The sequence below is a fragment of the Oculina patagonica genome, chromosome 1 (genome assembly GCF_052425735.1).
Source record: "Oculina patagonica isolate OP01 chromosome 1, crgOcupat, whole genome shotgun sequence".
Taxonomy (NCBI): Eukaryota; Metazoa; Cnidaria; class Anthozoa; order Scleractinia; family Oculinidae; genus Oculina; species Oculina patagonica.
In genome coordinates, this window is record NC_135758.1 from 44,678,523 (window position 1) to 44,692,238 (window position 13,716).

Sequence of the window (13,716 nt, forward strand, 5' to 3'; positions counted from 1 at the left end):
TCGTGTTCAGCTGCGTGTAAACAGAAGCGCTTAAGTTGCTTTCAATAAACCGGGGAATAAACCGCCCGAACTAGCTAACATCTAAATATTCAGTTACATATCGTTAGAGCGACTGGCGGAAATACGTTGACTATGCCAATATGATAAGCAAAAGCGAATTCTTTTGGTATTTTCCTTCGTGAAACCTAAAATTCCTTACCGTTCCGTTTCAGTGTTATTATATGGAGGAGAGTGTTTTACTGGAAACTAAACCACTCGTAGATTCCATACGCCACTCCATCCGGGACCCGAGTGGCGTATTTTCCGTAGGACACTCTTGCGAGTGGCATATCGCTTATTGACGTCACGATTCGCGAGTTTTCTACTTTGTTGAATGAGCTTGGTTTCGTGTCCTTGTTTGTTAGCAAGCATCGACACGAAGGTTTAATAGAAACCTTGACGATTTCAAGGTTTTTAGAGGGAATTCTTCGCAAGGGTTTTCACAAGTGCAATATGTCGTAAATGAGAAAACAAAAGCAGTCGAAAACTATCGGTCGTCAAGACTTTACCGCATCGGATTCAAGTCAAAGTCAGTGATGTTTTCAGTTCTTACGTGTTATTTAGTTGACAAGTATTTTGTTTAATTGGAATTTAGTTAGTGTTTCTATATCCTGGGCACGGGTGCTTTGTATTTTCTATGAAGACGAACGCTGATTTGTAAAATTGGCTCGATTTATATTCGAAAACAATGAAATATAAATCGGCAACATCAACTACATCCGGTCTCCATATAATAAAAAAAAACATTACACGTTGGCTCAAAGTTATGAATTTTATGTTTTCGTGGCAAAAAGTGATATCCCACGAGTGAGCGTAGCGAACGAGTGAGATATCGTTTCTGCCACTCGAACATAAAATTCATATCTTTTCGCCACCGTGTAATATCCTCTATTTACACCATCAAATATTGTATCTTTTAGCTTGTGCAAGGCCTCTTGGTTTGGAAAATAACAAAAATCAGGCCATCAGGATCACATCACCAGCATCTTCTTTAAACTCTGACCATCGACCCAGTGCTGCACGACTTAATGGTCCTTTCGCGTGGTGTCCATCAAGATACAGTTACTTACAAATTGACCTTGGTCAAGATTACAAGCTTACCGCAATAGCTACACAGGGAGGAACAGGCATAAACACATGGGTTAAAATGTATAGAATCAGCTTCATGGCTGGTGAAACAATTGTAACTTACAGTGAGTCTGGAATAACAAAGGTGAAAGCCACGTGGCATTTAACTGATTTATCTGTTTATTATACTATATTCCAGGACCTGCAGATAACTTCTGATCATTTTGCCACACGAAGTGCAAAGTTTTCCTCGTTTCGATCGCATTTCCCACCTAGAAATACAGAAAGAAATTGGAAAATTTTAAGAAAAAAAATAGGAAATGGCAAGGAAGCACCCGAGAAAGTATCACAGTGAATGTTGGAAACAAGCGAAGAAGTCCCCCAACTGTGACCACATACAGAGTTGAGAAAACTGTTAGTGTCTCAAATGGTCTGATAATTTGACAGAAGAGGCTGCATGCATACTACCTTAAGGTTTGGGAAAGAATGCTATTATCTGCTCTTATCAGCGGTAACGGTAATAAATAATTCAATAGAATGTCTAATTGCTTTTGAGATGTGGATAACTATGCTATTGGTTTATAAGGTGGTGTAACATACATTTTGCGTGGGAACAGTTACTTGAACTGATTGGCTGGGTCGACACAAGTCAGTTACGTTGTTCAAATCCCTCTCTATTTAAAGCGATATCTAGTGTGTCACCAACTTAAGTTGACTTTTCTTGCTATCGCTAATCACGTGCTTATTCTGTATTTATTTAAAGAACATCGTGGGAAACAAGGACGCATCGTCTGTCGTGCAATACAAGTTTAAAGAGCCATTTGTAACCAGTACTGTACGGATTCACCCCATGACGACTGGCTCAGAGTCAATCTGCTTGAGAACGGACTTATACGGCTGTGATCCTATGCCCGGTAATTATCTTAGATGCATTAACAATTAGACAGACTGTTTATCTGTGTTTCGTTGTGTTTTTTTTGTTTTTGCTAATTGCTATTGGTTTTCTATAAATGAGTCCGGTTCAATCAATAGACAAAATCGCCTTACTCTCGCGCGTGGGTCACGTGACCTGAATTGGGTACAACAACAAAGTTTTTGTCACGTGTGCTCCTAACATTGAGTCAACTTTCTTCGCCATGCCTCACTTTTGTTGCGCTGGTGGTTGTAAAAACAGTTCTGCAAACCGAAACGATCTTTCGTTTCATGTATTACCGATTCATTTAAAACGCTTGTTGTCTGTATGGATCACGAAACTGAAACGAGATCCTCGATATTTTTAGTGTCAACAGCCACACTAAGAGTCTTTTAAGAAACGATTCAAAGCGGCTGCAGTACCGTCTATTTTTTTTCTTGGTCTGAAGAGAAAGCCCAGTCTGTGGAAAGATCTGTTTTTGAAAAGTTGAACGTAAGCAGGACGGAGGAGGAGGAAGCAATAGATACAGCATCAGCAGAAGAAGGAGAAGCAGTAAATTAGATGATAGTCTTAGAATTCCCTGTTCACATAAATCTTCGGTATCTCATCTTCTTTCAAAATCTACAACGTCAAAGAAAGAAGAGAAGTTTTTCCCTCATTACACTGGATTCAATTCTCACTTTGAGTTTATGAATACTATACAATTTCTATTGCCTAATTGCAACAGAAAATTGTTGATTTACTGGGACAGTGCAACACGAAAATGCAACATTGTTGACATGGAAAAAATGTTTGAGAGTACGAATGACAATGCAAACAACAATAGTGATGATTATGATGATGCGGACTCTGAAGTGTCCTACCGCTCATAAACTGTCAGTTGACGATGAATACCTTCTTGTACTAATGAAGTTAAGAATGGGCTTATCATGCATTGATCTTGGAGAAAGGTTTCGTGTTCCTGAAAGCACAGTTAATATTATATTCCTTGCCTAGATCAGCTACCAGTACGTAACACTTGGAAGTCTCAAAATATGGCCACATTTTAGAAATTTCACCCAAGTTGTTCTTAGAAAAGTATCTGGGTAACATTATCATTATTGATGCTACATTCAAATGTCAGCTGGGTGTTAATACTTAAGTCACTAAAGGAGGGATTAGGTTCATCTCTCAAATTTATGAGGGTTCTATATCTGGATTCTTGGAAGTTCTAAGACAAAAACTGATAACAAAAGAAATAAAAAAAAAAAAAAAAGGAGATGCCATCATGGCAGACAAGGGTTTTGATACCCTAAATGACTTTAAAAGACTTGGCTTGCATCCTAAAGTTGGATTTAAAAAAGATGATAAAGTTGGATTTGAAGAAGATGATGTGATTAAAACTCAGACCATTGCATAGAGCAATTTGCAAGATTAGAAGGTTTCGTATATTCAACTTGGTAATTCCGGTCACTATGTTTGGAAGCATCAATCAAATATGGTCAGCCGCATGCCTTCTCTCAAATGTCCAGAACCTTGTGCTGGCTTGATTCATAAAATCAAAGAACTACAACAAATGCAAGGCTATTTAGGTTAACAAACACAGTACAACAGTCTTTTTCGTCATTGAAATACATATCTAAACTCGAGTTTAAAAATTAAGGTAACTTTTATTTCTTTCTTTTAGATTGTATTCTGGTTGGATCAAAGTTCTGGGGAATGTGGTCGTACAAGGAAGACGCCTTTCACTACTACAGAGCTTACATCACAAAGATGAATGGCACACACGTTGACTTCGCCTTGAAAGTAAATAAAGACAAAACGCGCAGTTACAAGAGAACTGAGCCAGTGCTCATAGTAGATAGAATTCCATTAATGGAAGATATCACTGTGAATTCACCAGTTATAGCCGAACACAGAACCGATCGTCCATATTGGTATCGAACCGGTACTGTCAAGGCTACCTCGGGTTCAGCCTTTGTAAAAGTAAAGTTTGATGACGGTAAACTGACAAAATGGGTCAGACTAGAAAACCTCCGCTTAGTGAAACGACCACGCTTTTGTGAGGATAATATCTAACACAAAAAAGTCAGAATAGCATTTGTAGTTAAGATATATATGTTATTTGCCAGCCGGGAGGTCCGTATACGGAAAAACTGTGCTGAGGTCTTGAGTACAGCCCGAGGCCGCAGGCGAAGTAGACATTGCGAAGTAGACAAACAACGAGAAACTTTAATAGAACAAACGGTAAACTAACGCTCGATTCTGTCGTGGAAGAAATTAATTCTCGCCTTTTGAAGAACTTCGAGGTCTTCAATTCCACTGCATATTGTTTCTTTCACAACTACAGCGGTTCGTGAGCAGCTACTTTGATTTTGGAGAGCAAAACTTTCATGCATTTGTTAGCACAGCGATCGCGAAGGAAAACATTTGGCAAAGCCGGTCCGGATAGAAAAAAAAAATGGACCGGCGGAACGCGCAAATACAAGAATTCCGGATTCCGGACCGGATAGATGCTTCAGAAAAAAATGAAAACTTATATTATTTTGTTTAAAATAATTACTGTTAAGAGAGATAAAACATCTCAGCTACGTTACGCTTAAGAGCAAGCGATTTTAAAATATTTGTTATCGACCTGTTGTAGGTTGAAGAAACTGTAGAGACAGTTTGTAACTGTGTAATTTGACTTTACAAAATAAAGTCATGAATAAAGCAATAACTATTTTTATTCTTGGTATCTATTAAATGGTACCAATATATAATGTCCGATGTTTTTCCTTTTCAGCGCTTATGCAGCAGGGCTTGTAAAGAACACAAACTCTGCCTTTGAAATAATGGAAATGTGGTTTCTCGACTAAACCGTAGCGATTAGATTACAGTCAACTCTCGGATAACGCGAACCTTCCAGGGAAGTTAAATAACCGGCACGCATACATGCATTCACAGGCGATGACGCTTTACAATGATCCCAGAAATTGCATTTTTCTTATTCATTTTAATTTTTATTTGCCTTGACTGCAGAACGAACCTCCAATACATTACAAACCTACAGTATGATAAGATAAATACATTAAATCATTATGAACTTCGTCATTTAGCAACAGAAAGGCCCAGGATTGATTTCCACACCTAGTCGACCCTGAAGATTGTGTGACATTTCCGTATTGAAATGGTCTGAAATGTAATGAAGTCAACACCGCTTACTAGAATCACTTACATGCATTTATGCAACTTATCAAACAAAACATTTTAGATCAGCTAAATCAGCAATAGGGTAGAAGTTCTTTCTGAACTCTGGCTTCTCATACAAATAGGAATACGGATACCGTCACTGTGTGTTTTTTTTTAATGGCTTGAGTTAAATACCCGAATAAATATTATCAAAAGGAGTAAAAGGAAGATGGCGAGTCGCGAAGGGAAAAGTTAAATATTATTGACAACAATGCACGTCAAAGCAAACAATGATTTCAGATAGCTCACCTTTGCAATCTAATCAAGATACTGCTGCCATCGGTCTCCCTTTTGGAAAGGTTTCAAAAGTTATGACACTATAAACCGGCCTTCACTCGTCAAATTCAACATCAGTCAACTTAGCCTGCCATCACGTATGCCGACTTCGAATACACGTACAACGGTAAAAAAGTTCTTTAAGCGAGCTCACAATTATCCAGTACACCATTCTCCCCTGACCCCAAAACTCCGTTTAACTGTACGTTAGAAATCAAACGCGGTTTGCCGATGGATGCTCTTAAAGTTGATTCATACTCATTGACAATGAAAGATGGCGTACCGAAACTGAGTAAACAACAAAGTGCCTAGTTCCCAGTGCTACTCGGTTGGAGTAATCTTTCACTCCTCACACGGCCGTCCACCGGGCCATAGCATATAGGCGTCACCGCCTAAAAATGAAGGTTGGGGAGGGGGGAGGGGTATATAACTGGATGGTTTTGCGTTAGTTAAGAGAGGGTCTGGAAACCGGTTTTGCAATGTATTATTAGACATCCAAGTTAGTGGCAATAAGTTACCTGAACCCTACTATTTTCCTTTACAATCAAACACTGTTAATTGAAACATCGTAGCGACCACAGAAAGTATCCGAATCAACAAAGTAGCCGTACGGCACTCCGCCCGTTATATTTACATCTTCATTTAATTAGGTCGGTAAAAATCTAGAGATATCACACCAACCGTTAAAAACTAAAATGAATGTTAAAAATGTTAAAAACTAAATAAAACTAATACAATAAAATATTAAATATATTATTTACTTGCAAATGGCGTGGACATTGTCTTGTCTAAATGACTATCACTTTAAAAATTTGAAATTATTTGATTTGGTTTTACCACTGTTTCAAGTACTATGGTATATCTATTACTGATGTTATTCTTGTATTGGTCCGTTAAAGATACGCTTGGCGGCGAGCATTTAAAATTGGGCTTATTTCGACTTGCTAAAAGGCCCGTTTTGTGGGTTTCGGGTATCGATGACTCAAGTATTATCGAGAACGAGAACCAAAGAAATGTGTTTTCTTTCACCTTATATCAACCTTGTTTAGTGGAGAAATTTTGAAGGAAATCGAACTTTTCATCCAAAAATTGAGCGGTCGATCCTTAGACGGACTTTCACTTAATACCCTAAACACTAACATTAAAGAAGGAAACACATATATGAGATTGTACCTATCGAAATAGGGGATGCTTATTACAAACCACCTTCAAACGGGGGCGATTGATTTCGGGCACGCTTATGGGAAGAAGGTCGCCAAATCAAATCACGGTAAACTGAAAAGAAATGATCGAAATGTACACCAAGAGATGTCAAACTCGGGACAGTCAGATTGAATGGAAGAGCGCCTATGATTTGGATCTTTCAAACACATTTATTAGCCAACATGACGAAACACAAAGAAATAATATAATCCCTTTGTAAATCTATGTCGAGAAATTCTCCTAAGTATTTGTTGCAGTATATTAGCTACCTACACTTTTGGTAGCTCTGTCATTTTTTTTATGATAAATGTAAAGTACAATTAAAACTGATACATTCGTATTTAATTACGATTATACTCTCTATTTTCCTCTACAATAACATCGCCTTTTGTGTGCAGCTATACAATTCCTCGTTAAAACAAAGGCATGTCATCATAACAATTTTTTTATTTTATTTTAAAAAGCTTTCAGCTAACAGAATACAAATGTGTGTTAGTGCACATGATTCACGTATCGTCTGTGAATCACACTTAGATTTGAAAAATAAAAGTATTTACTCACTGTTTTGTTTGATATAATCATTTCATTATTTTATCGTTAAATTTGCATTGTTCTTTTTATTTACTTTCAAAGTGTATATTTACGATGTCATTTTCTAGTGATCAACGCATTTGAGACAAAATGAAGATAACTTGAAAAAGCTATAAACAATAAGGTTGCTTATGTTTTAATCAATGTATTATGCAAGGCAAGAATAAACTAAGCTCAGTCTTCTGGCTCTGTATTGTCCTTCATTGTTTTCTTTATCCAGTCAGTAAATGGAAACACTCTGGTGTAGTATCCATACTGATCTTTTTGTGTGCATCCGAACCCCCAGCTGACAAGACCAGTAGCCACCCAAGACCAGTACCTTCCCAAGCCATCACCTCTTCTTACTTCTCGAATGAAAGCTCCTCCACTGTCGCCATGGCAAGTATCGTTTCCTCCCTTCCCGTCTCCGGCACAAAACGTCACTGTAGAGTTGATGTGAATTACTGATTTGTTTGAACATAGTTGGTCACCTTGAATTGTGTAAGCGGAGTACTGAAGACGTGTTGAATATCGGTTTTCGAGATCCGGTTTTTCTCCCCTTTTCAAGGCTTGCGTTACTCCCCACCCAGTTGCTATACCGTATTTGGTAGGGATTGCCAAATCGCCTTCATCTTTTTCCGGAAGACACAGTGTTCGTACAAAAGCACTGAGTTCCACTTTCTCTTTAAGTTTGATGAGAGCAATGTCATTCACAAATTTACGATCCTTGTATTCGTGATGGACAAAGAAATTCTCTGGTTGAATGTCCTGTTGAGATCTCTCTTCCCTCACCAAATTGTGGTCACCGGCTCTTACCAGGTATCTACGTAAAATGGTAATAATAATCAATTATGCAACTTAATAGCGTGTACTAAGTATATAACATTTAAAAGGTGCATTGTGTCACGCATTTGCTGAATGAAGTTAAATTAGCCTTTTCTTGCTGAATTCATAGATCAGAATGCTGATAACCAAGAAAGTTGTTTCAAGCCGTGAAGGACCTTTCAGTAGAAAAGAACACACGATTTTTGCTGACTTCTTTGTTTACATTTTGCGCATTAGCATATTACTTTGCCTAGAGAAGGCATATCCTGTTATATCCAAAAGAACTCCAGAATTCGAAGTTTAAAGAGCTTGCAATTGTGACACTTAATCGGCGAAATTTGCAGCTCTTTACGTGTAACATTAAAGGTAATATATATATTGGCTTTAAAAAACTGCAAAACTTATGGTGGCAAAAACGCTAATGAACCCATACATTCCTTGTGAAATTTAAAATCTCCAAACCTGCGTCAAAGAAAAAGTGTTTAATACATCAGGCTCAAATTTATAGCGAAAGTTAATCGAGGGTCTCAATGGAGTTTAGTGTTTAGTGTTATTTGCCCATTACTTTTAGTGTTTGTTGTTGCACTGACCAATTGTTTTTAATGTTTACTGTTTCCGGAGAAAATGCAGTAACTGTTGATTGTTTGGAGGTTTTTTCTTTCTTGAAAACCCCATAGTCTTTAACATTGTAAATTCTTATCTGCTCTTCGAAAATCGGTAACAAAATCACTCATGAACTTTGAGAAAATTTTCGGATTTCTACTCGGAAATCCTCGGTAGTCTTCGGACATCTTCGGTAGTCTCCATGTATCTTCGGTTGTCTTGAAAAATCTTCCGAAATGATCGGAAATATTCGGAAAATTACCGAAAACTTCTTGATATACTAAACAAAATAATATTACCCTCTTTGGAGCCGTTTTTGTTTCTTGGATGAAATTTACTGTTACAGTGAATTTTTTACTGTTAGTGTTAAAATGCCTACAATTTTACTGTTTCATGTTGCAAAGCCAAAAAATTAAGTGTTTAGTGTTATCGAGCTACCCCATTCAGACCATGATAATCGTGTCATGCTCTTTCAATAATATTCGTAACTGATATTTTTGTAGCTCGATCAGAACCTGAAGCGCTTATGCTAATGAGGCAAATATTGTTAACAAAGATTCCCCTATTCAAAAATGATTCGTCTCAGCACTTACTTTCCAGTGTTGCTCTTGAATTTGTACTCACGAAATATAGGATCATAGTGGTAGAAACAGTAAGCTGCGGTCAGAATCCAGCGACGAGATATCAAGGCACCACCACAAATAAGCTGAAGTTTTGGAGGAACTAAAACGGGAGGGAAGCATAAAAAGATATTAAACTGAAAATGTTTGAATTTTGCTCATTTTGTTATAATTTATTATAAATTCATTATTTTTTAACTTCTATTTATTATCCTATCACAATGCCATCTCGTAAAACAGTTACGTTATTTCCTTGTCATGTATGCAAGAAAATTTTGAATAACTTTCAAAAACTTAGGCCCCGTCCACACTGACCCGGGTAAATTTGAAAACGGAGAAATTTGAAAACGCCGCGTAAAATCTTTTCCGTCCACATTAACCCGGGTAAATTTAAAAACGATACGCTTTATTAGTAAGTAAAAGTAAAAGTAAAGTTTTATTTAACGAGGGTAGCACTAAAATAACATAAAAAATACTAACAAACCAGTGGCCCTCTAAAATTATTTACAATAAAATATAAAAATACGCTATTTCACGCTCCAAGTCCAAACGCTCATTGGTGAGCGTTTTTGAAAAGCTCCGTTTTCGGTGACCGAAAACGTCGTTTCAGTGTGGACGGTTGGCCTAGCCGAAGAAAAAAAGATGCGTTTTCAAATTTACCCGGGTCAGTGTGGACGGGGCCTTAATTTAACCCGCGGGTATGAAAAAAAAAAATAAACAGTTAAGGAGGATTGAAATTTTATTGATATTAATGAAGATAGATTGACGCATGCTCGTGATGGGTTACAGGTGTACCTACCTAAGCAGGAATCGCTTTGTGGTTATTCATAAATATTTACTGATTATCTTTATTTAACAATTCAAAACAGAAAAACAACTTTTTTTAATTTACTTGCATCGCTGTTTTTGTACAGTCCAATCTGCCAGGGCCACCATCCTCTTTCCGAGCTTTTAAAACCAACCACTCGAGCCCTGAGCGCACGTATACCAAATGGACTCACACCACAGAGAGAAAAATCTGTGAAAAATGCAACCGATTTTTGTTAAAGAAAAATAAAGAGACGTACCGTATTGGTTAATATGTTATGGGAGCGCGCCGGCGCGCAAGAAATGCGCGTGCAGGTCACTGTAAAAAGTCAATTTTGTCTTATATACGTTGTTGTTAAGACTGTTGCTCTTGACGTTTAAATACAGATTATAACATAGTAGCAAAGTAAATTCAGTAAACGTAAGCGTGCACCATAATCCAATACAGTAAAAACCCGCGAGTAACATGTTAGGCTAAAATTTGCAAATTAGCCCTCTTTTTAAAAGAACCTATTAAGCCTAAAATTTGGAACCAGGTTCTTTTTTTCTAAAATTTATTTAAAATGTTAACTTTTTGGAAAATAAGTTTGGACAAGGCATTACTGTACTATTTAATGTTATGTTCTGAATGATTAGTGCTTCACTTTTACACTTATGTGGTGTGTAAATTTTATACAAGGACTGTAGGCCGACTGCCACTAAAAGTTCTAATAGCAACAATGCAAATTTTTCTACAGAAAATAAGAACCTATTAAGAGTGTGTCCGTGAGAGAACAGGGCAAAAACAGGCAATAGGTGATACAGCTCAAATCACCGATTTCGCCCAAACTTTGCATAAATGTTGGGTAAGGTAAGCTATTCAACGTGGCAATTATTTTATTCCCTTGGAATTATGGCACCTTTTGCAAAATTGGCCATTTCTCACTAATTTATGCATATTTAATAAGCTGACTTTGAATGACCAGTTCCACAAAAAAAAAAGGCTTCTGAAAATAAAATTCACTGCATTATACTCTGTGGTTATAATTTACTTCAACCGTCCGATTTGATTTCTTCTCCTAAAACAGTCTTTTGGAAGGTACACATTTCGTACTGCTGGAAATAGCCTTCAATTAGTGCCAAATATCTCCCATGAGCAACACCTTATTTACATTTTTCTTACATGGCTAATGAAATCCATCATTTAACTTCACAAAAATGGCACAAAATGTTTGGGGACCAATATATTTTATTCGTACTGAGGAACTGAACACACGTGACTTAACGATTTCTTGCTATTTCATCAAAATTCGCCGAAACACAAAAGCCATTTATTTACTCAATTTGGCACAAAATTGGTACAAAATAGCCAATCAAGCATAAATATATCGATAACAATCAAAATATTTGCGAAGAAAAGGCACCTAGGGCATTTTTCGGAGCATTTTCAGAGGCATATAAGCTTCTTAATTCGGCAATGTTGTGATAGCAAATGTAAATACAACAGCGAAAGATTTTCCTCACAAGCTCGCTCAATCCAACATCTAGGCACATCAAAGTTAAGAAACAAGAAAGTAATGCTACATACATGCCACTTATCGACACTTAGATGCTTTCTTCTGAAGATCTTGTCGTTACTTCAATGCTGCACTTCGATTTCAGTTGACATGTGTACTGTTGCTTTGAGGCGCGCTGAACTCAGCCAATCCATCGTGGTTTTAACTTCATGAAAGGTATAAATGTTGTCAATAAATTCATTCAAAGAGCTGTTCAAAATTCACGGAGGGACAGTTCTCTCATCCAGCTTACATAATATAAATTTAACTGGAAATAAACAGCCGCTATCCCCCGCCATCTTGGATTTCTACCTTTGAGCCTGCCGTTTCAGTCAGCGGTACGGCCCGTTCACTTGTCATCACGCGCGACCACACGCCACACGCGTGTTTTTATATATTTGCTTTTCCTTCACGAATGTTCGTTTTCATCAGAGTAAGTACCGTATTTATTCGATTTAGCGCCCGGAGCGAACCTTGAGAGTGGGCGCTTATTCGAGGCTGGGCGCTTATTAAATTTTCACGATTTTCAGCGAAAAGTTGTTTTTTTTGTAACAAAAAAATTTCACTGTTCATTTAAAGTTTCTGAAAAATAGAGTAAAAACCCGCGAGTGAGAACCTTTTGTTTTTTTTAGATAGCCTAAGCAGGTTCTTACGTAAAGGGTTATTAACGCAAATTTAGGCTAATCGGGTTCTTAATAGGGTCTTAATTTCTAAAGCCAATTTTCACCAAAGTGCGGCAGTCTCTTTTGAAACCAAACATATCTTTTATGATTCCGTCTATAAGTCTAAATAAATCAGCAAACTATCATTTGGCAAGTCAAAATCCAGTCGCGTGAACTTCCTCACGAATTGGCTTAATTAGCATAATTTGATCTAATTTACATAACTGTCGATTTCCCAGAAAATTGTCACGCTTTTTTATTTCATGTTGGAGGTGTTTATTATCTTTTTTTTTTAGTATTAATTAACACGATAGACTACCTTTTGAGAATAGTAGGTATACTTAAAAGAATTTTCCCACTTACAAAGTAAAAGTCTATCCTACAGGCTTCCTAAGAATTTGACCAGACTTGCACTATGCCTATTTTTTGGGAAAACATCATCAAACACATCATCTTGAACATCATCGAATTTTGTTTATTATGAAACTGATTGGTTTTTCAGGCGTAAAAAAGTCCGCACGTTCGGACTGTTCGGTGTCTGATCATAATTATGCTATATTGAGTATACGACTGAACTGAAATGGCACTTATAACTAACATCGTGTGTTGTATTTAATCTATAATAAAGCAACAAGATTGACAGAACTAGTTAATCTTCATAACCGAACAACATGCCAACAAGGTGGCATGTTTAGTTACGCGTTGCATGCAAGAAGCTTGTTACTAAACTTAAACCAGAATTTAATACGTGTCACGTTTCAATATTGTTTCAATGTTTTGGTTTGACAACGTGACAGTATATAGAGATTGTGTCAACAAAGCTGATTAATATTCTGTTTTGTTGTTGAAATCTCCCAGCTATTTTGTATTTACTTTTGTTCTGCCGGGGACGAAAAATGAAATAGTTTTTATCCTTGATCACGTCTATGCAGTGACATTTCTTTCAGCATGTAGAACTATAGTCTAAATACTTAGATTTTCACCTAACTAGTAAGATAAATACAGAGCTAAGTCCGAATGATTAATTTGGGTACGAACATCGATAGGGAATAATAGAATAAGAATGACGAATTTTTAGTATGGAATAATAGAATAGGATACCAGCAAGGTATAACATAATTTAAATAGAGCTGTGATAATGGAGATGCTAGAGCTGGTTAATGAACACTCAATTATTCCTCTTCACCCTTGCGTTTCTAACCTAAATGGCAGTAGATGTCTTTGGTAACTACATCTACACAAATGGCATGAATAATAAAACTTCGCAAACCCAATTTTGATATCTAAACAAAAAAAGACGATTCTACGTAGCTGGCGGTTTATTGGCACGTAATGTCGAACACGGGCTAAACTAGCCAAAGGGTATCCTCGCGATTTTACATGTA

At 37.0% G+C, this 13,716-nt stretch overlaps 2 protein-coding genes across 2 annotated transcripts in view; one reads left to right on the forward strand and one right to left on the reverse strand.

The window, feature by feature from the left end:
- The window catches only part of LOC144633094 (uncharacterized), a 56,290-nt gene extending 51,376 nt beyond the window's left edge, over positions 1-4,914 (forward strand). Inside the window, exons 27-29 of the mRNA XM_078491881.1 lie at positions 960-1,252; positions 1,871-2,021; positions 3,687-4,914. Coding sequence (XP_078348007.1) covers positions 960-1,252; positions 1,871-2,021; positions 3,687-4,078 — 836 coding nt within the window. The 3' untranslated portion in view covers positions 4,079-4,914. The remainder of the gene's footprint in view (positions 1-959; positions 1,253-1,870; positions 2,022-3,686) is intronic.
- Positions 4,915-7,415: 2,501 nt separating this feature from the next.
- LOC144633100 (uncharacterized) overlaps positions 7,416-13,716 on the reverse strand; it is a 57,251-nt gene continuing 50,950 nt past the window's right edge. Inside the window, exons 23-25 of the mRNA XM_078491894.1 lie at positions 10,220-10,345; positions 9,301-9,430; positions 7,416-8,102 (exon numbers count right to left, since the gene is read on the reverse strand). Coding sequence (XP_078348020.1) covers positions 7,475-8,102; positions 9,301-9,430; positions 10,220-10,345 — 884 coding nt within the window. The 3' untranslated portion in view covers positions 7,416-7,474. The remainder of the gene's footprint in view (positions 8,103-9,300; positions 9,431-10,219; positions 10,346-13,716) is intronic.